Source organism: Salmo trutta, chromosome 14, assembly GCF_901001165.1.
Source record: "Salmo trutta chromosome 14, fSalTru1.1, whole genome shotgun sequence".
In the NCBI taxonomy this organism is placed as follows: Eukaryota; Metazoa; Chordata; class Actinopteri; order Salmoniformes; family Salmonidae; genus Salmo; species Salmo trutta.
This window is the reverse complement of record NC_042970.1, coordinates 10,511,314-10,536,136: the sequence shown is the minus strand read 5'-3', so window position 1 is coordinate 10,536,136 and position 24,823 is coordinate 10,511,314. Positions and strand designations below refer to the sequence as shown.

At 45.4% G+C, this 24,823-nt stretch overlaps 2 protein-coding genes across 4 annotated transcripts in view; both read left to right on the top strand.

The window, feature by feature from the left end:
* LOC115207378 (rho guanine nucleotide exchange factor 3) overlaps positions 1 to 21,895 on the top strand; it is a 114,325-nt gene extending 92,430 nt beyond the window's left edge. For all 3 annotated transcript variants that reach the window (XM_029774412.1, XM_029774415.1, XM_029774414.1), the window contains 9 exons: positions 6,797 to 6,904; positions 7,304 to 7,480; positions 8,877 to 8,939; positions 10,262 to 10,358; positions 10,699 to 10,775; positions 14,297 to 14,554; positions 14,972 to 15,142; positions 17,840 to 18,026; positions 19,057 to 21,895. In XM_029774412.1, coding sequence (XP_029630272.1) covers positions 6,797 to 6,904; positions 7,304 to 7,480; positions 8,877 to 8,939; positions 10,262 to 10,358; positions 10,699 to 10,775; positions 14,297 to 14,554; positions 14,972 to 15,142; positions 17,840 to 18,026; positions 19,057 to 19,484 — 1,566 coding nt within the window. In that variant the 3' untranslated portion in view covers positions 19,485 to 21,895. The remainder of the gene's footprint in view (positions 1 to 6,796; positions 6,905 to 7,303; positions 7,481 to 8,876; positions 8,940 to 10,261; positions 10,359 to 10,698; positions 10,776 to 14,296; positions 14,555 to 14,971; positions 15,143 to 17,839; positions 18,027 to 19,056) is intronic.
* Positions 21,896 to 23,308: 1,413 nt separating this feature from the next.
* tasora (transcription activation suppressor a) overlaps positions 23,309 to 24,823 on the top strand; it is a 28,722-nt gene continuing 27,207 nt past the window's right edge. Inside the window, exon 1 of the mRNA XM_029774409.1 lies at positions 23,309 to 23,731. Within this exon, the coding sequence (XP_029630269.1) occupies positions 23,497 to 23,731 (235 nt within the window). The 5' untranslated portion in view covers positions 23,309 to 23,496. The remainder of the gene's footprint in view (positions 23,732 to 24,823) is intronic.

Sequence of the window (24,823 nt, the reverse complement as noted above, 5' to 3'; positions counted from 1 at the left end):
TTGCGTTATCACAGGCACAAGAGGTACGAGTACACAATGAAGTATGTTACAGTGCTGTAGATCTGGTGTTCCACCATCATGTAATTACCCAATATGTCAAACCACTATGTGCTTTGATTTACTAGTTCCAATCCAGGACAGGCAGCTTGGAGGCATGTTCAGACCAACATCAGTACATATTGAGCTGTGGGCCCCATGCCACAGCCTAATCTCACCCTCGGTGCGTGTGCGTGCGTGCGTTTGTGTGTGTGTGTGTGTGTGTGTGCGTGCGTGCGTGTGTGTGTGTGTGTGTATGTGATTCAGATGTGATTAACAGAACTCCCGTGGGCCAGTTTGATCAGGCCATTATAGGAACATGATATACAGTTCCAACAGGTGTTAAGTTAAAGGATATTATTATTATTAGTTTTTCTGAGAACGGGCTTCATATGAACATAGCCGCGGGAAAGTGTTTGGGGGCGGGGGGCATTTTGCCAGCGCTACAGACGGCTATATCGGTCTGCTAATACAGGACTAGTAAAAGCCCAGTGCACTACTTTTGTGAAATATATTTGTATTGATATAATTTTTTAATTCTTATTTTTCAGGGGGTACTGCAGCACACTCAGAACCCCTACTTCCTGCAGCTTTGCATATGAGAGACCTAGATAATTATACAAGCTTTGTTTATACATCTGTTCTTTTTTAGAACAACCAAACCATGTGTCTGAATTTGTCTGTTTGTGCAAGTCGAAAGAAATAATAAAACGAAAGGAAAGAAAAATAGACATTGGAAAAGACAGTGTAAGAAAGACATTTAGGGTTTATGAGGTCAAACACACACAGGAAGACAACGTTTGAAAGAGCGATACACTCTATTGTATCTAATCAGTTGATTTAAGTGGTAAACCGATAACAGGTGAAGTAACTTCTCCAATAGTCTGTTATGTATTTCGTCATACCTCTACTACCTCTGTACTATCGATCTCCCCTGTAGAGATCAGAGTCTCTACTACCTCTGTACTATCTATCTCCCCTGTAGAGATCAGTCTCTACTACCTCTGTACTATCTATCTCCCCTGTAGAGATCAGTCTCTACTACCTCTGTACTATCTATCTCCCCTGTAGAGATCAGTCTCTACTACCTCTGTACTATCGATCTCCCCTGTAGAGATCAGAGTCTCTACTACCTCTGTACTATCTATCTCCCCTGTAGAGATCAGTCTCTACTACCTCTGTACTATCTGCCCTGTAGAGATCAGTCTCTACTACCTCTGTACTATCTATCTCCCCTGTAGAGATCAGTCTCTACTACCTCTGTACTATCTATCTCCCCTGTAGAGATCAGTCTCTACTACCTCTGTACTATCTGCCCTGTAGAGATCAGTCTCTACTACCTCTGTACTATCTATCTCCCCTGTAGAGATCAGAGTCTCTACTACCTCTGTACTATCGATCTCCCCTGTAGAGATCAGTCTCTACTACCTCTGTACTATCGATCTCCCCTGTAGAGATCAGTCTCTACTACCTCTGTACTATCTACAGTGAGGGAAAATAGTATTTGATCCCCTGCTGATTTTGTACGTTTGCCCACTGACAAAGAAATGATCAGTCTATAATTTTAATGGTAGGTTTATTTGAACTGTGAGAGACAGAATAACAACAAAAAATCCAGAAAAACCCATGTCAAAAATGTTATAAATTGATTTGCATTTTAATGAGGGAAATAAGTATTTGACCTCCTCTCAATCAGAAAGATTTCTGGCTCCCGGGTGTCTTTTATACAGGTAACGAGCTGAGATTAGGAGCACACTCTTAAAGGGAGTGCTCCTAATCTCAGTTTGTTACCTGTATAAAAGACAACTATCCACAGAAGCAATCAATCAATCAGATTCCAAACTCTCCACCATGGCCAAGACCAAAGAGCTCTCCAAGGATGTCAGGGACAAGATTGTAGACCTACACAAGGCTGGAATGGGCTACAAGACCATCGCCAAGCAGCTTGGTGAGAAGGTGACAACAGTTGGTGCGATTATTCACAAATGGAAAAAACACAAAAGAACTGTCAATCTCCCTCGGCCTGGGGCTCCATGCAAGATCTTACCTTGTGGAGTTGCAATGATCATGAGAATGGTGAGGAATCAGCCCAGAACTACACAGGAGGATCTTGTCAATGATCTCAAGGCAGCTGGGACCATAGTCACCAAGAAAACAATTGGTAACACACTACGCCGTGAAGGACTGAAATCCTGCAGCGCCCGCAAGGTCCCCCTGCTCAAGAAAGCACATATTCATGCCCATCTGAAATTTGCCAATGAACATCTGAATGATTCAGAGGACAACTGGGTGAAAGTGTTGTGGTCAGATGAGACCAAAATGGAGCTCTTTGGCATCAACTCAACTCGCCGTGTTTGGAGGAGGAGGAATCCTGCCTATGACCCCAAGAACACCATCCCCACCGTCAAACATGGAGGTGGAAACATTATGCTTTGGGGGTGTTTTTCTGCTAAGGGGACAGGACAACTTCACCGCATCCAAGGGACGATGGACGGGGCCATGTACCGTCAAATCTTGGGTGAAAACCTCCTTCTCTCAGCCAGGGCATTGCAAATGGGTTATGGATGGGTATTCCAGCATGACAATGACCCAAAACACACGGCCAAGGCAACAAAGGAGTGGCTCAAGAAGAAGCACATTAAGGTCCTGGAGTGGCCTAGCCAGTCTCCAGACCTTAATCCCATAGAAAATCTGTGGAGGGAGCTGAAGGTTCGAGTTGCCAAACGTCAGCCTCGAAACCTTAATGACTTGGAGAAGATCTGCAAAGAGGAGTGGGACAAAATCCCTCCTGAGATGTGTGCAAACCTGGCTGCCAACTACAAGAAACGTCTGACCTCTGTGATTGCCAACAAGGGTTTTGCCACCAAGTACTAAGTCATGTTTTGCAGAGGGGTCAAATACTTATTTCCCTCATTAAAATGCAAATCATTTTATAACATTTTTGGCATGCGTTTTTATGGATTTTCTTGTTGTTATTCTGTCTCTCACTGTTCAAATAAACCTTCCATTAAAATTATAGACTGATCATTTCTTTGTCAGTGGGCAAACGTACAAAATCAGCAGGGGATCAAATACTTTTTTTCCCTCACTGTATCTCCCCTGTAGAGATCAGAGCCTCTCAGTGAGACAGGGGATGTGCTAAATGACTGAGGGAGCTGCTGCTGCTGGTAATGACATTGATTGGCAAGTCAATTTAAAACAGCAGAACAGATTGTGTAACATGTTTTATGTCGGAGTAGCAGAGCCTTGAGGTCCTAGAGCTAAATTCAGCCAGTCTGTTGTTGCATAAGTAGTATTGAAACAACATCATTTGTTTCAATCAGGTGTATTTGTCCAGAGTTACAATACAATCTGTTGTGGGTTTTGGAGGACCAGGGTTACAATACAATCTGTTGGGGGTTCTGGAGGACAAGAGTTACAATACAACCTGTTGGGGGTTCTGGGGGACCAGGGTTACAATACAAACTGTTGGGGGTTCTGGGGGACCAGGGTTACAATACAATCTGTTGGGGGTTCTGGGGGACCAGGGTTACAATACAATCTGTTGGGGGTTCTGGAGGACCAGAGTTATAATACAATCTGTTGGGGGTTCTGGAGGACCAGAGTTACAATACAATCTGTTGGGGGTTCTGGGGGACCAGGGTTACAATACAAACTATTGGTGGTTCTGGGGGACCAGGGTTACAATACAATCTGTTGGGGGGTTCTGGAGGACCAGGGTTACAATACAATCTGTTTGGGGTTCTGGAGGACCAGGGTTACAATACAATCTGTTGGGGGTTCTGGGGGACCAGGGTTACAATACAATCTGTTGGGGGTTCTGGAGGACCAGGGTTACAATACAATCTGTTGGGGGTTCTGGAGGACCAGAGTTATAATACAATCTGTTGGGGGTTCTGGGGGACCAGGGTTACAATACAATCTGTTGGGGGTTCTGGAGGACCAGGGTTACAATACAATCTGTTGGGGGTTCTGGAGGACCAGGGTTATAATACAATCTGTTGGGGGTTCTGGAGGACCAGGGTTACAATACAATCTTTTGGGGGTTCTGGAGGACCAGGGTTACAATACAATTTGTTGGGGGTTCTGGAGGACCAGGGTTACAATACAATCTGTTGGGGGTTCTGGAGGACCTGGGTTGGGAAACACTGACCTATATAGTGCACTACTTTAGACCAGAGCCATATGGGGACCTGGTCAAAAGTAGTGCACTTTATAGAGGAATAGGGTGCTATTTGGGATACAACCTAAGGAAGCAAGTAGGCTTTCATTAAATAGGGAATGGATCCCGTTGTGAGTAGATGGTAGATAATGTTCAAATTGACAGCATTTGTACAGTCTGATTTGTATTGTCACTGTTGATGATTTACTGGCCCTGCTTTTTACTGCAGAACCACATCTCTGTCTGTCTGTCTGTCTGTCTGTCTGTCTGTCTGTCTGTCTGTCTGTCTGTCTGTCTGTCTGTCTGTCTGTCTGTCTGTCTGTCTGTCTGTCTGTCTGTCTGTCTGTCTGTCTGTCTGTCTGTCTGTCTGTCTGTCTGTCTGTCTGTCTGTCTGTACGCGTGAACATGTGAAGCAGGTAAGCGTGAATTGTGAAGAGGGAGAACTCGGTCTGAAAATACTGTTTTCCCAGAATACTGATCAAATAGCTGCAGTGACGACACAGGGCGCCTCTGCAAAGGCACCGACAAGGAGAGGGGAGAGAGCAGGGGAGGGGAGAGAGAGCAGGAGAGGGGAGAGAGAGCAGGAGAGGGGAGAGAGAGCAGGAGAGGGGAGAGAGAGCAGGAGAGAGCAGGAGAGGGGAGAGAGAGCAGGAGAGGGGAGAGAGAGCAGGAGAGGAGAGAGAGAGCAGGAGAGGGGAGAGAGAGCAGGAGAGAGCAGGAGAGGGGAGAGAGCAGGAGAGAGCAGGAGAGGGGAGAGAGAGCAGGAGAGAGCAGGAGAGGGGAGAGAGAGCAGGAGAGGGGAGAGAGCGCAGGAGAGAGCAGGAGAGAGCAGGAGAGGGGAGAGAGCAGGAGAGGGGAGAGAGCAGGAGAGGGGAGAGAGAGCAGGAGCAGGAGAGAGCAGAGGAGAGGGAGAGAGAGAGAGCAGGAGAGGGGAGAGAGAGCAGGAGAGGGGAGAGAGAGCAGGAGAGGGGAGAGAGAGCAGGAGAGAGGAGAGAGAGCAGGGATGAGGGGAGAGAGGAGAGCAGGAGAGGGGAGATGCAGACGCAGGAGAGGAGAGACGCGCAGGATAGCGTGGAGAGAGAGCAGGAGAGGGGGAGAGAGAGCAGATGAAGAGGAGAGGGGAGGAGCAGAGGAGCAGGGAGGGAGAGAGCAGGAGAGGAGAGAGAGCAGGAGAGGAGAGAGAGCAGGAGAGGGGAGATGGAGAGAAGAGAGAGCACGGAGAGGGGAGAGGAGAGCAGGAGAGAGCAGAGACGAGGGTGAGAGAGCGGGGGGAGTGGAGGACTCGAGAGCAGGATAGGAGGGAGAGAGAGGCAGGAGAGGGGAGGAGAGAGCAAGGACGAGGGGAGAGATGGAGAGCACGGGATAGGGGAGAGAGACAGCGAGAGGAGAGATTGATGAGGCAGCCAGGAGAGGGGAGAGAGCAGGAAGGAGGAGAGAGAGAGCAGGAGCGTAGGGAGTAGAGGCCAGGAGAGGGGAGACGGGAGCGAGGAGAGGGGAGGAAAGAGGAGGAGAGGGGAGGGAAGAGCAGGACGCAGAGGGAGAGAGAGCAGGAGAGGGAGAGAGAGCAGGAGAGGGAGAGAGAGAGGAGAGCAGGAGAGAGCAGGAGAGGGGAGAGAGCAGGAGAGGGGGAGAGCAGGAGAGAGGAGAGAGAGCAGGAGAGGGGAGAGAGCAGGAGAGGAGAGAGAGCAGGAGAGGGAGAGAGAACAGGAGAGGAGAGAGAGCAGGAGAGGAGAGAGAGCAGGAGAGGAGAGAGAGCAGAGGAGGAGAGAGCGCAGGAGAGGGGAGAGAGCGCAGGAGAGGGGAGAGAGCAGGAGAGGGGAGAGAGAGCAGGAGAGGGGAGAGAGGAGGAGAGGGGAGAGAGAGCAGGAGAGGGGAGAGAGAGCAGGAGAGGGGAGAGAGAGCAGGAGAGGAGAGAGAGCAGGAGAGGAGAGAGAGCAGGAGAGGAGAGAGAGGAGAGAGCAGGAGAGGAGAGAGAGAGCAGGAGAGGGGAGAGAGCAGGAGAGGGGAGAGAGAGCAGGAGAGGGAGAGAGAGCAGGAGAGGGGAGAGAGAGCAGGAGAGGGGAGAGAGAGCAGGAGAGGAGAGAGAGAGAGAGGAGAGCAGGAGAGGGGAGGAGAGCAGGGAGAGAGCAGGAGAGGAGAGAGAGAGAGCAGGAGAGGGGAGAGAGCAGGAGAGGGGAGAGAGCAGGAGAGGGGAGAGAGAGCAGGGGAGGGGAGAGAGCAGGAGAGGGGAGAGAGAGCAGGGGAGAGGAAATTGAGGATGGGAGAATAGAGTGTTAATGCTGCTGAGGGTTTGGCGGGTGGCAGATATTCTCTTTCCGTCAGCCTGTTTTTCCCCTGATGATTCTGTCTGACTGTAACCACTGGGGTTTGGATCTCTTCTTCTGTTATCCTGAAGGAGTGATGCAGAATGAATGGAAGGGCATCCTAAGGCTCTTCTCCCCACTGTCTTTAATCTGCCTCACACACCAGTCTACACCCTCATCTTGTCTTCATCTATCCAGACTTTTATGGGATGTTCTTTTCCTCTATGTGCTGTTAATGTTTGTATCTGACTGTGTGTTCACAACAAGGTGTATCTCTGTGTCTACTGTATTCTAGGAGCCCAGTAACAAGCGTGTGAAGCCTCTGTCCCGCGTCACCTCGCTGGCCAACCTCATACCTCCAGTCAAGACTGCTCCTCTGAAGCGCATAGGACAAACACTGCAGGTACAACAGTACACCACATCATAAGATATCTATGCTGACAAATATGACCACAGAGGACAACCGCTGCAGGTACATATAAAGAGTGACTAAATGCTTAATTACAGTAATGTCGTTAGTAACACTTTACAAATACAACCTAGAGGTTTAATACATTATCCTGTGGTTATAATGCATTGTAACGCTTGTAATAAGCATGTATGACCCTCTTATAAGGTCTCATTATCATCATTACAGTAACATTCAGATATCAGACATAAGATGTGTTTGTATTGTCTTTTCATACCTTCTGGGTTGGTGTCCAGTGAAGGTGTCCCGTGAAGTTGTCCCGTGAAGGTGTCCCGTGAAGGTGTCCCGTGAAGGGGAATTTTTCTCATCTTTGTGTCTCTTTCTATTCCGCAGCGTTCCATCAGCTTCCGCAGTGAGAGTCGGACGGAGACGGTCATGCCTCCTCGACCATGGACGCGGCCGGCCCCGCCTGCCAACACCAAGCGGCGAGACAGCAAGCTGTGGAGCGAGACCTTTGACGTGCGCCTCGGGCACCAGATGCTGTCCTCTAAGGAAATCAAACGCCAGGAGGTAAGAGTTTTCCTCAGGGTTACCATGGGAGAACACTGTTACAAAATGATAGAAAATACCTGCTCACTGCTCCTGTATAGTGTAATGCAACGTTTAGACCAGAAGGTTTTCGTCTGGCTTTGATTTCAAGGAGTTTAACTAACATTAAATTGGAGGTTGTGTGTGTGTTTAAACTCTTAGAATAGCATGGTTATACCAAGGATGTACATATTCTAGAATGCATGAAATATGCTTAGATTAAGTGCCCATGGCAAAACCCAAACCCAGAAAGAGAGATTCCCTAGTCTATGAGCAGATCCTGCCTGGTAAGCACTGCTGGGAAACCCACAGCCGTCTTACAGAGGAACAACAGGGTCAGGAGTGGAGGGAGGGGCTCCACTAACGTCCCAGCTGCTTATTTTTCTCTCACCCCTCTCTGTCTTTTGCTCTCTCTCTCCACTCTCTCCAGCTATCCCTAATCCTCTCTCTCTATCTTTCTCTCTCTCTCCCCTTACTCTAGCTCTCCCTAATCCCCTCTCTCTATCTTTCTCTATCTCTCCCTCATCCCCCTCTGTCTTTCTCTCTCCTCTCTCTCCCTCTCTTGCTCTCCCCTCCCTCTATCTCTCCCTCCTCTCTCGCTCTCTGTCTTTCTCTCTTTCCCCTCTCTCTGTCTCTCCCTCCTCTCACTTTCTTTCTATATCTCTCCCCTCTCTCTAGCTCTCCCTCTATCTTTCTCCCCCCTCTCTCTCTAGCTCGCCCCTCCCCCCCTCTCTCTCTTTGCCATCTCTCACTCTCTCTCTCTCTCTTTCTCTCTGCCCTCTCTCTCGTTCTCTCTCTCTCTATCTCTCTGCTCCTGGAGAACTCTTCCACTCTCCCAGGCTTAAACTCAGTCACAGAGGGGATCGAGTGCTATATCACTTCACAGTTTTAACAGTTCAAATTAGCAGGGCTGTCTGAAACATGCCCAACCCTCCCTCCACTGGAATGAGGCCTCCTCCTCTCAGGCCACACAGAGTAGACATCAAAGGACAGGGGATATGGGATAGGGGGTTCACAACAGAACCCAGCTGTCCACTGGGAAGTATTGCATTTTTAGGGGTCAACGTGGTCCTATGCTTTTCTCTCTGTGTGCACAACAGAAGTCTTGTGGCTTTAGAGAGGCGAAGTGTTGAAAGCTCATCTTTCTGGAAAGACCTTTAGATTTGTCAGTCTGCCATTTGTTATTTCATACATGTACTCCTTTTTCTGAAAAGACAGAAAGAAATAAATAAATAATGTTTATATGTTTTCAATGTTCTTTATTTGTTCATGGTGGTAAAATAGCTGATGACTTGTTGTTTTTCTGAGATGTTTGACTAAACAAGGAACCTTGTTTCACCATTCTCTCGTTGTCTCTACTTCCTCTGTGTGTTTGCAGGCCATCTTTGAGCTTTCTCAGGGCGAGCGGGATCTCATTGAGGATCTGAAGCTGGCCAAGAAGGTACCAGCTGCTTTTTCAATCAAGATCATTTCACTCTTTCCTTTTCATTGAGCCTATCACAGCTAAGTTATTCTACCCTGGTGATCAGCCAGTCTCCGGTTTCCCCTGTACTCCCACAATCACACACCTAAGAGTGTGTGTGTGTGTGTGTGTGTGTGTGTGTGTGTGTGTGTGTGTGTGTGTGTGTGTGTGTGTGTGTGTGTGTGTGTGTGTGTGTGTGTGTGTGTGTGTGTGTGTGTGTGTGTGTGTGTGTGTGTGTGTGTGGTTTCCCCCAAGACTTTGTTACTCACACAGCACTGACCATTAAGCTACGTGTTCTGTGAATGACCATTAAGCTACGTGTTCTGTGAATGACCATTAGGCTACGTGTTCTATGAATGACCATTAAGCTACGTGTTCTGTGAATGACCATTAAGCTACGTGTTCTGTGAATGACTATTAGGATACGTGTTCTGCGAATGACCATTAGGCTACAGGTTCTGTGAATGACTATTAGGCTACGTGTTCTGTGAATGACCATTAGGCTACGTGTTCTGTGAATGACCATTAGGCTACGTGTTCTGTGAATTACCATTAGGCTACGTGTTCTGTGAATGACCATTAAGCTACGTGTTCTGTGAATGACCATTAAGCTACGTGTTCTGTGAATGACCATTAGGCTACGTGTTCTGTGAATGACTATTAGGCTACGTGTTCTGTGAATGACCATTAGGCTACGTGTTCTGTGAATGACCATTAGGCTACGTGTTCTATGAATGACCATCAGGCTACGTGTTCTATGAATGACCATTAGGCTACGTGTTCTGTGAATGACCATCAGGCTACGTGTTCTGTGAATGACCATCAGGCTACGTGTTCTATGAATGACCATTAGGCTACGTGTTCTGTGAATGTCCACATGTTCTGAATGGGATGTACAAGACACCAACAGATGTTTAGGTTATTTATGTCCAATACTGTTTCTGAAAATATCTTTAATATCTTCTGGACATGTCCCATTTGACGTCAGTTACCTTTCTTAGTGCTGTTTTGGAAAATGTTTTTTTTTACTTATATTGGGTGTGTAGTTTATATGACTCATCTACGCTTGGCTCAAGTAATTTATCTGGGTCAACCACTTGTAGATGTCCACACCACAAGCTACCAATTAACATGCCAAAACCCCAAGGGTTTTTCCATCTTTAGAGCACAGGCTTGATTCAGCTTTCAATGCTTCTAAAGCGTGTTTTAATGAAGCACATGAGTAATATAAGGGGATAAATGGAGTTTGGTTTCATTGTTACTGTTTTAATTGAAGCGTTCTCCTCTCTCTGTACCTGCAGGCGTACCATGACCCCATGCTGAAGCTGTCCATTATGACAGAGCATGAACTCACCCAGATCTTCGGAACGCTAGACTCCCTCATTCCGTTGCATGAAGGTGAGAATGGAAGCTTGCAAAGTGTAGAACCACAGGGTAGGGATGTGCAAAGAAACACAGTTGCTCACACAAACACAGAAGCCATCACACACAGAGTCACACAGGCACACATCCACACACACACATCCACACACACACACACACACACACACACACACACACACACACACACACACACACACACACACACACACACACACACACACACATCCACACACACATCCACACACACACACACACACACACACACACACATCCACACACACACACACGCGTAGTTCTTACACCTAAAAGAGCCGTTAGACAGAGGCTGAGACCTCTCCTCCCTCTCCTCCCTCAGATCTGCTGAGTCGACTGCGAGAGGCCAGGAAACCAGACGGCTCTACGGAAACTGTGGGACACATTCTAGTGGACTGGGTAAGACCGTTCATTCCCCTGATGTTATAATGCTGTTATAATGCTAGTGGACTGGGTAAGACCGTTCATCTCCCTGATGTTATAATGCTGTTATAATGCTAGTGGACTGGGTAAGACCGTTCATTGCCCTGATGTTATAATGCTGTTATAATGCTAGTGGACTGGGTAAGACCGTTCATCTCCCTGATGTTATAATGCTGTTATAATGCTAGTGGACTGGGTAAGACCGTTCATCTCCCTGATGTTATAATGCTGTTATAATGCTAGTGGACTGGGTAAGACCGTTCATCTCCCTGATGTTATAATGCTGTTATAATGCTAATGGACTGGGTAAGACCGTTCATCCGCCTGATGTTATAATGCTGTTGTAATAATATAGGGTGGTGAGGGTTTCATGACCTATGACGTAAACAGGAAAAACAGATAAATTAACTTTATTATCTAATTGTTTTAATAGTTTTAATTCCGATTTTTACTTTGCGAGAAATCAGGCAGTTGTACGTTCATACTACACATGCCCAAGGTGGGGATATCTAGCAACCAACAACATGTACTTCTGCAACAAAGTAGAGAAGAGGGTTGTTACAGAGATCCAGTTTAGTCTATTAATCAGGTTGAGAGGCATGTCAAATGTCCTGCTCAGGATTAGCATGATTTTTATGTTGTTTTTTAAAAAACATTTTAGTCATTCAGCAGACGCTCTTATCCAGAGCGACTTACAGTAGTGAATGCATACATTTCATGCATTTTTTTCTTCTCCGTACTGGTCCACCGTGGGAATCGAACCCACAACCCTGGCGTTACAAACACCACGCTCTACCAACGGAGCCACACGGGACTTATGTCACATCCTTTCAGCAGCATCAATTTACTTGAAACTTTTCTGAGGAATGACTTCAAGCCATCCAGAACCCCAAAACAGCTAGTTTACGAGGCAGCCTGAGATGTTTGTTTTCCATAATGGAGCTATCTTATAAAAACAGATTCATCCCCTGTGTCTTAAGGCCCTTTTGGCCAAGTTATTTTTTGATTCCCAATTAACGCCTCTCTGTGTGTGTGTGTGTGTGTGTGTGTGTGTGTGTGTGTGTGTGTGTGTGTGTGTGTGTGTGTGTGTGTGTGTGTGTGTGTGTGTGTGTGTGTGTGTGTGTACTCAGAGCTCTGTCAGTTGACCTCTGGGGTTCACACAACAACAGTAGCTGTTGTTGACCCAGAGAAACCTCTATTGGTGTGAAGTCAGGTTACCCTGTGTGGAGGTTAAAACCAAAGCTCTTAACTAACATGCAATCTTAACTTCCTCACAATACGTGCAGTAACACTTTAGCTGGACACTGAGCTGGAACCAGGCAAGTTCTGCAGTGTTGTGAAGTGTGTTAGTGTGTCCAGGGCTGTTTGTTAGTGTAAGGATGCTGAGCAGCTCCTCTCCCATCCCTCTTTCCCTCCATCCCTACTTCCTGTTTACACTAGGTAGTTATGGAGGAAAACAATGCATGCTTGACAGGAACGCGGAGAGCCTCTTCTGCTTCTCATCTGTTTACTTGCCCTAGTCCCACCTCTCCTCTGAACTCCGTTCCACTGCAGAAAGATGTCAATGTGGTTGCGTAATAGACTACATATTTCCCAATTCCACTTAATTTCCATGGTAGATGACCTGGTTAAGGCCTTCATTTACCTATCGGTTACATTAACACTGACATCGTTCTGGCTATGACTGCACCAGCCCAGTGACATTCCTATAGTGTTCAATGTGATGTAGACCAGGTACAGTATATATATTGAATAGATCTGGCGGTCCATTTAAAGATGAAGAGACTTGTTGTATGGTAGACCTACACAGATCTAGAACTCCAATCAAATCAAATGTTATTTGTCTCATGTGCGGAATACAACAGGTGTAGACCTTACAGTGAAATGCTTACTTAAAATCCCTTAACCAACAATGCTGTTTTAAGAAAATGCAAATAGTCCGGGTAGCCATTTAACTGTTCTGCAGTCTTATGGCTTGGGGGTAGAAGTTGTTAAGGAGCCTTTTGAACCTGGACCATGTGCTCCTGTACCACTTGTCTTGCAGAAAAAGAGAACGTTCTATGACTATGGTGGCTGGAGTCTTTGACAGTTTTTAGGGCCTTCCTCTGACACTGCCTGGGATAGAGATCCTGGATCTGTAGAGATCCTTTTCCTGTAGTCCACGATCATCTCCTTTGTCTTGATTACGTGGTACCACACGGCCAGGTCTCTGACCTCCCTATAGGCTGTCTCATTGTTGTTGGTGATCAGGCCTACCACCATTGTGTCGTCGGCAAATGTAATGATGGTGTTGGAGTTGAGCTTGGCCATGCAGTTATGGGTGAACAGGGAGTACAGGAGGGGACTAAGCACGCACCCCTAAGGGTGGCAGAGGATCAGTGTGGCAGATGTGCTGTTGCCTACCCTCACCACCTGGGGGCGGCTGTCAGGAAGTCCAGGATCCAGTTGCAGAGGGAGGTGTTTAGTCCCAAGGTCCTTAGCTTATTGATGAGCTTTGAGGGCACTATGGTGTTGAGCGCTGAGCTGTAGTCAATGAACAGTATTCTCACATAGGTGTTCCTTTTGTCCAGGTGGGAAAGGCCAGTGTGGAGGGTAATAGAGATTGCGTCAACTGTGGATCTGTTGGGGCGGTATGCAAATTGGTGTGGGTCTATGGTTTCTGGGATAATGGTGTTGATGTGGGCCATGACCAGCCTTTCAAAGCATTTCATAGCCACAGACGTGAGTGCTACAGGTACATAGTCATTTAGACATGTTACTTTGGCGTTCTTGGGCACAGGGACTATGGTGGTCTGCTTGAAACATGTAGGTATTACAGACTCAGTCAGGGAGAGGTAGAAAATGTCAGTGAAGACACTTTCTAGTTGGTCAGCACATGCTCTGACTACAAGTCATGGTAATCCGTCTGGCCCTGCGGCCTTGTGAATGTTGACCTGTTTAAAGGTCTTACTCACATCGGCTACGGAGAGTGTGATCACAGGCTAGCCAATAGGCAGGCTAGTCTAGCCAAATAGGCAGGCTAGCCTAGCTAAATAGGCAGGCTAGCCAAGCTAAATAGGCAGGCTAGCCTAGCTAGATAGGCAGGCTAGCCTAGCTAGATAGGCAGGCTAGCCTAGCTAGATAGGCAGGCTAGCCTAGCTAGATAGGCAGGCTAGCCTAGCTAAATAGGCAGGCTAGCCTAGCTAAGCACAGAGATAAAGAGATAAAGTTGTCTGGCTGGCTATTACTGCCTGAGCAGGATGAGATGATGACTTTAAGGAATGAAAAGTAATAAAGTCGGCAAATAAAAACTTAACACAACTGAAATATTTGATCAGATATCGAAAACCGTGATAAGTTTTTCATCCGACCTCAAAAAGAATTATGGAACATACACACTGCATAAGAGATCCTGCAATAAATATTAACTTGACTGAAGGAGAAACTCAATTACTGACCTCTCCCTCACCTTTTTCTCTTCCCCACCTCTCTCTCTCCCTCCCTCCTCCCTCCACCAGTTACCATGTCTGGACTCCTACAACTCGTACTGCAGTAACCAGGTGGCAGCCAAAGCTCTGCTGGACCATAAGAAGCAGGATCACCGGGTGCATGACTTCCTGCAGCGCTGCCTGGAGTCGCCCTTCAGCAGGAAGCTGGACCTGTGGAACTTCCTGGATATACCCAGGAGCCGGCTGGTCAAATACCCTCTACTGCTCAGGGAGATCCTCAAACACACGCCTAACGACCATCCGGACCGTCAACACCTGGATGAGGCAGTGAGTGGATTTGGTGATAGACATGAATGCATAAACATACACAACCCCGCACTAACACCCCCCCACACACAAACCCCCCACTAACACCCCCACCCCCCCCCACACACACAACCCCCCCACTAACACCCCTACCCCTCCACACACACACCCCCCACTAACACCCCCCCCCCCCCCACACACACAAATCCCCACTAACACTCCAACCCCCACACACACACACCCGTGCCCCCCACACACCCGTACCCCCCACACACACAACCCCCCACTAACAACCCCCCCCCCCCACACACACACACACACACACACACACCCGTACCCCACACACACACAACCCCCCACTAACAACCCCCCCCCCCCCCCCCCACACACACAAAAAAAACTTAAACCACACTTTTCATTCCCTCTTCTTGTCACCAGATCAACATGATCCAGAGCATCGTGGCTGAGATCAACACCCAGACGGGTGAGTCAGAGTGCCGTTTCTACAAGGAGCGCCTCCTCTACCTGGAAGACAGCCAGAGAGACCTGCTCATTGACAGCTCCCGCATCCTCAGCTGTCACGGGGAACTGAAGAACAACAGGGGCGCTGTGAGTAGTGCTGCCTAGCATCTATCACTGTTAACGCTTTGGAGTGTAACACACAGCAGACCTGCTACACCACACAGCTATAAAAAAAAAAATACAATAACAGGTAGCTTTCGTCATGCAAACACAATGCAAACACAATGCAAACACAATGCAAACACAACTCGGTGTAGCAGCTCTTTAGCGGTAGAACGGCATGGCAACATCTGCTGACAGGGTGTTGAAATGCATACTAACACTCTACTGCTAGGATCGCCTTCTGACGTACGTAAGGTCAACGCTGAGGATATTTGTTTAGCATTGAAATGAGGTATAGTTTTACGTTTGTACCGTATAGAGATATGAATGACCTCTAAATCCACACAGACCTGCGATGGTACGAGCAAATCCTCTGACCATGACCCCTTAAAGCACCTCACTCTGTCACCACATATCAATACGTCTACTGGGGTCAGGGGTCAGCTCTGAGAGTATTGGTTCACCTGTAGGCCCTCGCTGGGTCATCTTTTCTGCTGAGGGACAAGAGGTTTCCGAGATCAAAGACAAGAAGACCGATTTCTGAAACATCCAGTCAATCACTCTGCTCCGTCAACACTGTTACACAAATTACATAACAACCACAGGCAAGCGCAGGGCGGCCGGGGCCAGGGAGAGCAGAGAGAAGGTGTAGGCTAACCCATCGCCAAGCCAGAGGGCAATGTCCTTAAACATGCCTAGGATACACTCTAACATAGGCTTAAAACACTTGTGGCTCCCGAGTGGCGCAGCGGTTCGATTCCAGGCTGTATCACACCTGGCCATGTTTGGGAGTCCTGTAGCTCGGCACACAATTGGCCTAGACTTTGTCTGGGTTAGGGTTTGGCTGGGGTAGGCCGTCATTGTAAATAAGAATTTGTTCTTAACTGACTTGCCTACTTAAATAAAGGTGAAAAATTTAAGAAACATATCATCACATGCATAGTGCGTTTAGAAAAAAACATTATCTCGTGACATCCTGAGAACATGATTGGGCTCTGGGTGCCAAAGTGAGGAAAAAAACCTAACGTTGTGGACTGTCAGTCAGAGAGAGGGGCCGTAACATTTGTTTCATCTCCTCCCTTCAACCAAAGCCTTTAATTTGGGTTTTGTTCACCATGTTTGTGCCGCATGGTACAAATTGGAAGCACCTGGTCCCGTGTTGTTAGATGTTAGACGTTGTATATATCCCGATCCATCATGGGGTAGTAGTAGCATACTGGTGGTTTGGGTTTTGATACGGTTCAGTTCCCACCATCGCTCCTGCTTCAGCCCAGCAGTAATAACAGGGTAGTGGTGGTGTGGAGAGGGACGGAGAGAGAGGGAGGGGGAAAGAGGGAAAGAGAGAAGGAGGGAGAAAGGGAGTAATCCCAGGAAAGGAGAGACAGAAGGCTATTAATCAGGCTGTGCTACGCTAGCTCACCATGACCGACCCAAGCGGAGGCACACAGCCTTTCAAGTCCGGTGGGGAAAAACAGTCAAACATTACCATATTGTGTTATAACAATCAACCAATAAATCCACATGTATTATACGGAAAAATGACTAAAGCCATTACACGAAAGATCTGCACATTCATTTAGCTATTTTTCTATTGTCCATTTTTGTTTTATCAACTGTTAATATGAGAAGAATAGAAGCTCACAGGTCGTTAGAATCGAGTTCGCCTCACATGGCCTTTGTCTCTGTCTATCTGCGGTAAAGTGTTGTTATTTAAGGATGAACACTGACACAGAGAGAGAAAGACAACCATATGAAAGTTTCTCTTGTTTCATCTTGTCACGCTGGTTTCACCTAAACCAGCCCATTGAAACCTGAGGGTCTTCATTCAGACACACATAGCCTGTACTCACATCCGCCACAGATGTTCTGTTCCTTTATGGTCAACCATGACCGGCTTGTGTTCTATATTAGACTCGTTCTTATACCATCTTATAACAGTATCTCAGAAAGGTAAAGAGTTGTTATAAGTGAAAATGGAAATGTTGAGAGAAGACAGATCCCTGTTTGATGGAGTATTGTTAGTGGGTGTTCTATCGTCAGGGTTCACTGTATTCTTACTCAACACAACCCTGGATTCCTCTACATCACATCTCTGCTAAAGTCTGTTACAACATTATATAACTTTGTCTCTACTCCCTTAAAAGTCTTCCAGTGTTTACTAAACACTGGTCCTCTTAAATCAAACAGTGGAAGTGTTACAGGAACACATCATCACTCCCTACTCCAGTTCTGAACTTGAAATAAAAGTTGAAGATGTTCTCTTATGTATCATGCAGTGGCAGCTCATGAAGCCATTCATCACATGGAAAGGAAAAAATGGTCCAAAGTATCTCTGAGACTTGTGTATGAAATAGAGCATGTAAACTGGAGTGTGTTTAAAGTAAAGATACCACCCATGCTGGTGTTGTTCATACTCTTTTCTCGTCTGAGGAGTTTGATTTTCTGGGAGTAGTTGGCCTGCTGCTGAAATATCTGGCCCTGTTTGGTCCAATGACCTTATTTCCAATGTAGCTATGAATTGTATTGTGTATTGGTGTATTGCATTTTTTGTTATTGCTTACTGCTGCCTCCAGGGCTCCCTTGATAAATATATTCTAATGAGATCCCATTGAGTAACCTGGATAAATCTGTTTTTAAATGAGGAAAAAGCAGCTCACACCTTCCTCTCCCCTCTTCCTCCAGAAGCTCCACGTGTTCCTGTTCCAGGACGTGCTGGTCATCACCAGGACCATCACCCACAGCGAGCAGCTGCACTACCAGCTGTACCGCCAGCCCATCCCTGTCAGAGAGCTGCAGTGGGAGGACCTGCAGGACGGGGAGATCCGTCTGGGAGGCTCCATCAGAGGAGCCTTCAGCAACAACGAGAGGAGTGAGTGTTTAATCCATACAATTACATATAGAACATTGGAATAGGAATTATAGGATCTCTATGGTTTATCCCTAGTGGATAACGACTGCAGCTTGACACCCCTATCCTATTAATAATAACTGGAGCTTGACACCCCTATCCTATTAATAATAACTGCAGCTTGACACCCCTATCCTATTAATAATAACTGGAGCTTGACACCCCTATCCTATTAATAATAACTGGAGCTTGACACCCCTATCCTATTAATAATAACTGCAGCTTGACACCCCTATCCTATTAATAATAACTGCAGCTTGACACCCCTATCCTATTAACAATAACTGGAGCTTGACACCCCTATCCTATTAATAATAACTGGAGCTTGACACCCCTATCCTATTAATAATAACTGGAGCTTGACACCCCTATCCTATTAATAATAACTGGAGCTTGACACCCCTATCCTATTAATAATAACTGGAGCTTGACACCCCTATCCTGTTAATAATAAATGGAGCATGACACCCCTATCCTATTAATAATAACTGGAGCTTGACACCCCTATCCTATTAATAATAACTGGAGCTTGACACCCCTATCCTATTAATAATAACTGGAGCTTGACACCCCTATCCTATTAATAATAACTGGAGCTTGACACCCCTATCCTATTAATAATAACTGGAGCTTGACACCCCTATCCTATTAATAATAACTGGAGCTTGACACCCCTATCCTATTAATAATAACTGGAGCTTGACACCCCTATCCTATTAATAATAACTGGAGCTTGACACCCCTATCCTATTAATAATAACTGCAGCTTGACACCCCTATCCTATTAATAATAACTGGAGCTTGACACCCCTATCCTATTAATAATAACTGGAGCTTGACACCCCTATCCTATTAATAATAACTGGAGCTTGACACCCCTATCCTATTAACAATAACTGGAGCTTGACACCCCTATCCTATTAATAATGTGGTCATTAACTTGGAATCGGCCTGTATCTAACTTCATCTCTCCTCTCCTTTCCCACATCAGCCAAAAACTTCTTCAGAGTGTTGTTTCATAGTGGCGGCCAGCTCCAGTCCCACTCGTTCCAAGCCAGCGATGCCTTCAACAAACAGCAGTGGCTCAACTGCATCCGCCAGGCCAAAGGAGCCACTGAGTCGGCCATGGGGGTGGGGATTCCTGTAGCGGTGGGAACCAGTAGCAGTGACCCAGACCCCCGTCCATGTCTACTCAGCCCACAGAGACCTCTGAGTCCTACAACACCTCCCCTCTCAGGAGCACTGGCCCCCCAGCCAGAGAGCATGAACCACAGTGACAGTGACTCGTCTGTAGACTCTCCAGATTGTAGCATGGACATGGACACGACCGAGGCTTCTGACTCCACCACAGGCTGGCCTGGCTCTGCCCAGATGGACCAAACAGACTCTAGTAGCAGCAGCAGGCTAGCAGAAGTGTGACCACTGGGGTGTCAAGGCTACACCTGGGCAGTATTGGTGGTAACATGGCAATGTTCTTTATATACGGGAGGGAGGCAACACAGTGGATGGATATTGTAGAACACTTATTTTCTCTACCCCTTTTTTTCATTTGTTGTTTTTCTCTTAACTTTCTTTCTATGAGACAGTGGTGTAGTCTATAGCAGTGGCATCCATGTGTTTTAGCTGTGACTGTCAGGTCTACTATGGATGTCTACATGGAGAGGAAGGCAGCCATGACTGAGACCTCAGGACAGTATTGTTGTTGTTGCTCCTGCTCTGACTCTTGACCTCTGCTGTGGGCAGAGTCCTCCTACCCTACAGACAGGCTCCTCTCATCACCTTCTCACCACAACTAGAGACACTGCCATCACCCCTTATCCCACTGCACTACTGTGGTCTCCCAGAGCAAAGAGAATACATAGATGATGTTCTTTTTATATATATAGAATATATTGTATGTAGGAATCTAGAGAACCTGTTGTGTTTGCAATAATTGACCCAGTCAAAATGACCAGAAGAATGTTTTCAAAGACAATCAATATGATGATATGTTGTTGTTGTTAGGACTTGACATGGGGTCAGAGTTCATTTTGTTAAGGATGGGTTACAACAGTGTTAATGGGGCAGAGTTGTTTGCTACAGATTCTTCCCACATCTTAGCCAGAACTATGATGTTCCAGATCTATGACGTTCCAGATCTATGACGTTCCAGAACTATGACGTTCCAGAACTATGGCGTTCTAGATCTATGGCGTTCCAGATCTATGACGTTCCAGAACTATGGCGTTCCAGATCTATGGCGTTCCAGATCTATGGCGTTCCAGATCTATGACGTTCCAGAACTATGGCGTTCCAGAACTATGGCGTTCCAGAACTAAGGGGTTCTAGAACTATGGCATTCCAGAACTATGGGGTTCTAGAACTATGGCGTTCCAGATCTATGACGTTCCAGAACTATGGGGTTCCAGAACTATGGGGTTCCAGAACTATGGCGTTCCAGATCTATGGGGTTCTAGAACTATGGCGTTCCAGATCTATGGGGTTCTAGAACTATGGCGTTCCAGATCTATGACGTTCCAGAACTATGGGGTTCTAGAACTATGGCGTTCCAGATCTATGACGTTCCAGAAATATGGCGTTCCAGATCTATGACGTTCCAGAACTATGGGGTTCTAGAACTATGACGTTCCAGAACTATGGGGTTCTAGAACTATGGCGTTCCAGATCTATGGCGTTCCAGAGATCAGCAATTGGCATCTAGAACTGGCCTCTCGGTAATGTAACCTAGTATAAACACATCACTCAGAGGGGAGAGCTGTTATTTTTGGTGGGTCAAGCTGGTTTGATTAATTTATTGGGTGTTTATTTTTTATATCCTGTCTAAAGTTCAATTCTGCATTGGTAGGAAAGGGCTCATAAGTAAGCATTCACGTTAGTCTACACTTGTTGTATTCTGCGCATGTGACAAATTTTTGTTTTTGATTTTAAATGAATATGAGTTCGAAAAAAAATATATAAAATTATAGGACCACCTATTTCTCCACAAGTAGGAAGTAGGAACAGAAGCATTTTACAGCAAGTAAACAGCCCTTCCTGGAGGAAGAAATATTCTCAGTGGTGTTAAGAGTCAATTTCTTACAGAGAAGCTTTGTATTAAAAACAGTATTAAATTAATTATTTTTTGTGTGTTTTAGTAGTGTCAGGTTTTTATCACCCACAAAGTTCTTTACTCACTGGACATTTGTGTAAAAAGCGATGCTGAGACTTTTGTATTGTTTAAAGAAGTAGTCGCATGTGTCATATAGCTAAGCCCAGACCAGTCCTCTGTCACTGGGTGCTCTCGGTGTTGAACTGAAAGACTAGGACTGCTACATCGTTGCCAAAAATGTGTACGTGTCGGGTAATTATAATCTTGTGCAAGTTTACTTGTGGGGCCTCATTTTCTCTTTCATTTGTATAGAATGTCACATGTTAAAAAAGGAATCAGTTTGACCAAGTAATCACTAAAATAAATATCCAAAATACAGTATATTATTTTATTGTTTTGTTTTTTAAAGAAATGTATTCTTTAGGATGTCTATTTATAGTAATTTTTTCCTATGAATGAATGTTATATGCTTTTGTTTGGTTCATGCTGGAGACTAGAGGTGAGAATTATGGTTGTACAGGGAGATATGGGAATGTGAAGGGCCTAAAGAACTAGACTGGAAAAGAAGGGTTTCAGAACTAGCTACTATGTGGCTGTAGGCTATGTAAACCTTCAGACACATGGACTTGAAAGGTAAAGAGACTATATTGAAATATGATATATGAACTGACTGAAAAAGATTGACATGAACATGTACAACCTAATGGAATTTAGACTGTACCAAATAAAAGATATGAACCAAGCCATATTTGTCATGTTTATTATGGTCTGTTGTGATATTAAGCTATATTCCATGTAATGACTTGTCATTTTTCACATGTAGCTGTGTTCAAGCAAGGTCCATTTCTAGCTATAAAATGCAATTGCTATTTCACTGATAAGATTTTTACAATACATTACATCAATATCTTAGCAGATGCTTGCTAGACTCATGACAAGATAGTTGTGACTACTACCTTTGAATCCCTCTATGTAACAACATGTTAGTCAAAATAATACAAAATATAAATGTTTTATTGTCACACACACTGGATAGGTGCAATGAAATGTGTTGTTTTACAGGGTCATACAATGTATTATTACAATATAATTTGAGTTTAGTCCCCATTAGCTACTGCACATGCAGCAGCTTCTCTTCCTGGGGGGTCCACATAAAACATACAAATACATGACAATGTACAGAACAGTACTAGACAACAACAACATAAGATATTACATTAAATACAAATAAATAAATAAACAAGAGTTTTATATATATATAAAAGACACCAAGTGACAAAAAATACTATTTACACACTATTCATATATACATATTAATATTATTGTTGTATACAGTTAAATTGATATTTAGAAAGAATTACAACAATGTATAAGATTAGAGGATTTTTTGTGTGAACTTACAATAAAGTAAAATGTCTCTCAACTATATTGGTAAACATCATGCACAAAGAGAGTGAATTATATCGTCATGGCATGGAACACCCTTAACGGCCCAACTGTTAGAGATGCTGATTACCCCTCCTCACGGGGCTTCTTAGCCAATAGTAGTGGCTGGGGCCCTCTTAGAAGGCTACCCCAGGTGTTGGTGTATGTCCCCTGAGCCCTGGTTAATGGTTGGTTTAACTCCCCTTTGTCATGATGCAATCACATGCAATCAGACCAAGGAGAAGACAGACACACGTTAGCTTGGATGTCAGTTTGTTTTTGCTTGCTTCACAACTCCTTATGGAATTGTCAGGCCAAGAGCACAAACAGATCTGGGACCAGGCTAGACACAATGCCCCTGTTCCCCAGAGAGAGAGCCTTATGGGTGGGCTTACAGGCATTGGCGTACCTTGTCTCCCAAGGGCCTTACCTCATGCCAGATCAGGTTTCTTTTGTCCATCTGTGCATCAGGCCAACAGAACAAATAGCAAGTCATTCACGAGCTGGTTATTTTAGTCAGCGAATACGTGGAAGGATTACAGTGCTTGTGAATATTTCGGAAACACAAATGAAAAAAAAATATAAAATTAAATAAAACAACCTACTCTTTGTATAATGACTTCGTATATCTCACATGTAAAAGGTAATATAAAGTGAGCCATCATGCCGTTCGTTCATATACCCGCAGGTGGCGCTAAAACCCTTCGCATAAAACCCAATGCATCGATTGCCTGATCCGTCAGCGGTGGTGGAGGGAGCAAGGCATCCGTGCGTCGAAAACGTCAGTGAAGCAGCATGGCGGAGATGTGGTTGGAGTGTCTGCGCTCTGAATGTGTGGGGAAAAAACACTCTCAGCCGACTTAACAAGAAAAATCAGTGTCTATTGCATTTTTTTTGTCAAATAAGTGTTTATCTAAGATGGAGAGCCACAGTGGTGGCAGCGTCCCTGCATCGAAATACAGCTCAGTGAAATATTACATCCCACTCGAGAGTTACGTTACACCAAGTCAAGATGGCGAGCATTCTGGTACCGAGCAAGCTGGTGATACCGAGACTAGACCGAGAACCGGAGTATCTTCTTCTACGCAATATATTCCAAAAGCGGGGGACCGCTTGAACTTTCAAATACCGAGAAAGAACAAAGAAAAGAGAGGTAGCTACTTTCTCAATAGCTAAATTCGCCGTATATGCTAGCTAGCTGATGTTTCCCCACATTTAAATAATGCTAACGTTACTGCATGCTAGCTACGCTAGCTAGCTACTTGTAAACAAACTGTATTCCATCTGTCGGATCATTGAATTTGACCCCGTTCAGCTAATAATTAGAGGGTAACGTTAGCTTGTTAACTTAGCATGTTCTTCTCTAAGGTCACCTGCTTTTATCGCACCTGAAAGTGAAACATGGTTTACCCGGTCAGGTAGCTACTTTAGCTAGGTAGCCATTGGAGTGTAGAGTGGAGGTGGGCACTACGTGAGAGTTGTGTTAGTTAGATGTCTTGTGTGAAATGTGCATTACTGTTAGCCTACATCTTACACACCGTTTCAGCAGGTAACGTTAGCAAGCTAGTAGTCTTTGTTTGGACACACCCACGTTACAAACCCTTCCTGACAGAAATTACTTTGGATCCTAAATACAGGGAAGAAGTCCTAGACATCAGGACACAATTTATGCAGAGGTGCCATCTCTCGAGCCCCAATCAATCAGTATGTCGTAGTGTTGTGCATGTTATTGATAGAAACAATTATTGGACCAGAATAATATAGATTTGATTTGCTACTCTGAAAAGTGTACTCTGGGTGCGTTTTTATTGCTGGGCAATTTCTAGCCCTTGATAATCTTTGTTCCGTTACATTCGGAAAGTATTCAGACCCCTTGACTTTATCCACATTTGTTACGTTACTGTTTTTATTATAAAATTGATTAAAATATGTTTTCCTCATCAATCTACACACAATACCCCATAATGACAAGCTAAAACAGCTTTAGAAAATACCTTATTTACATAGGTATTCAGACCCTTTGCTATGAGACTCGAAATTGAGCTCAGGTGCATCCTGTTTCCATTGATCATCTTTGCAATGTTTCTACAATTTGATTGGAGTCCACCTGTGGTGAATTCAATTGATTGGACATGATTTGGAAAGGCACACACCTGTCTATATAAGGTCCCACAGTTGAAAGTACATTTCAGAGCAAAAACCAAGCCATGAGGTCAAAGGAATTGTCCGTAGAGTTCCGAGACAG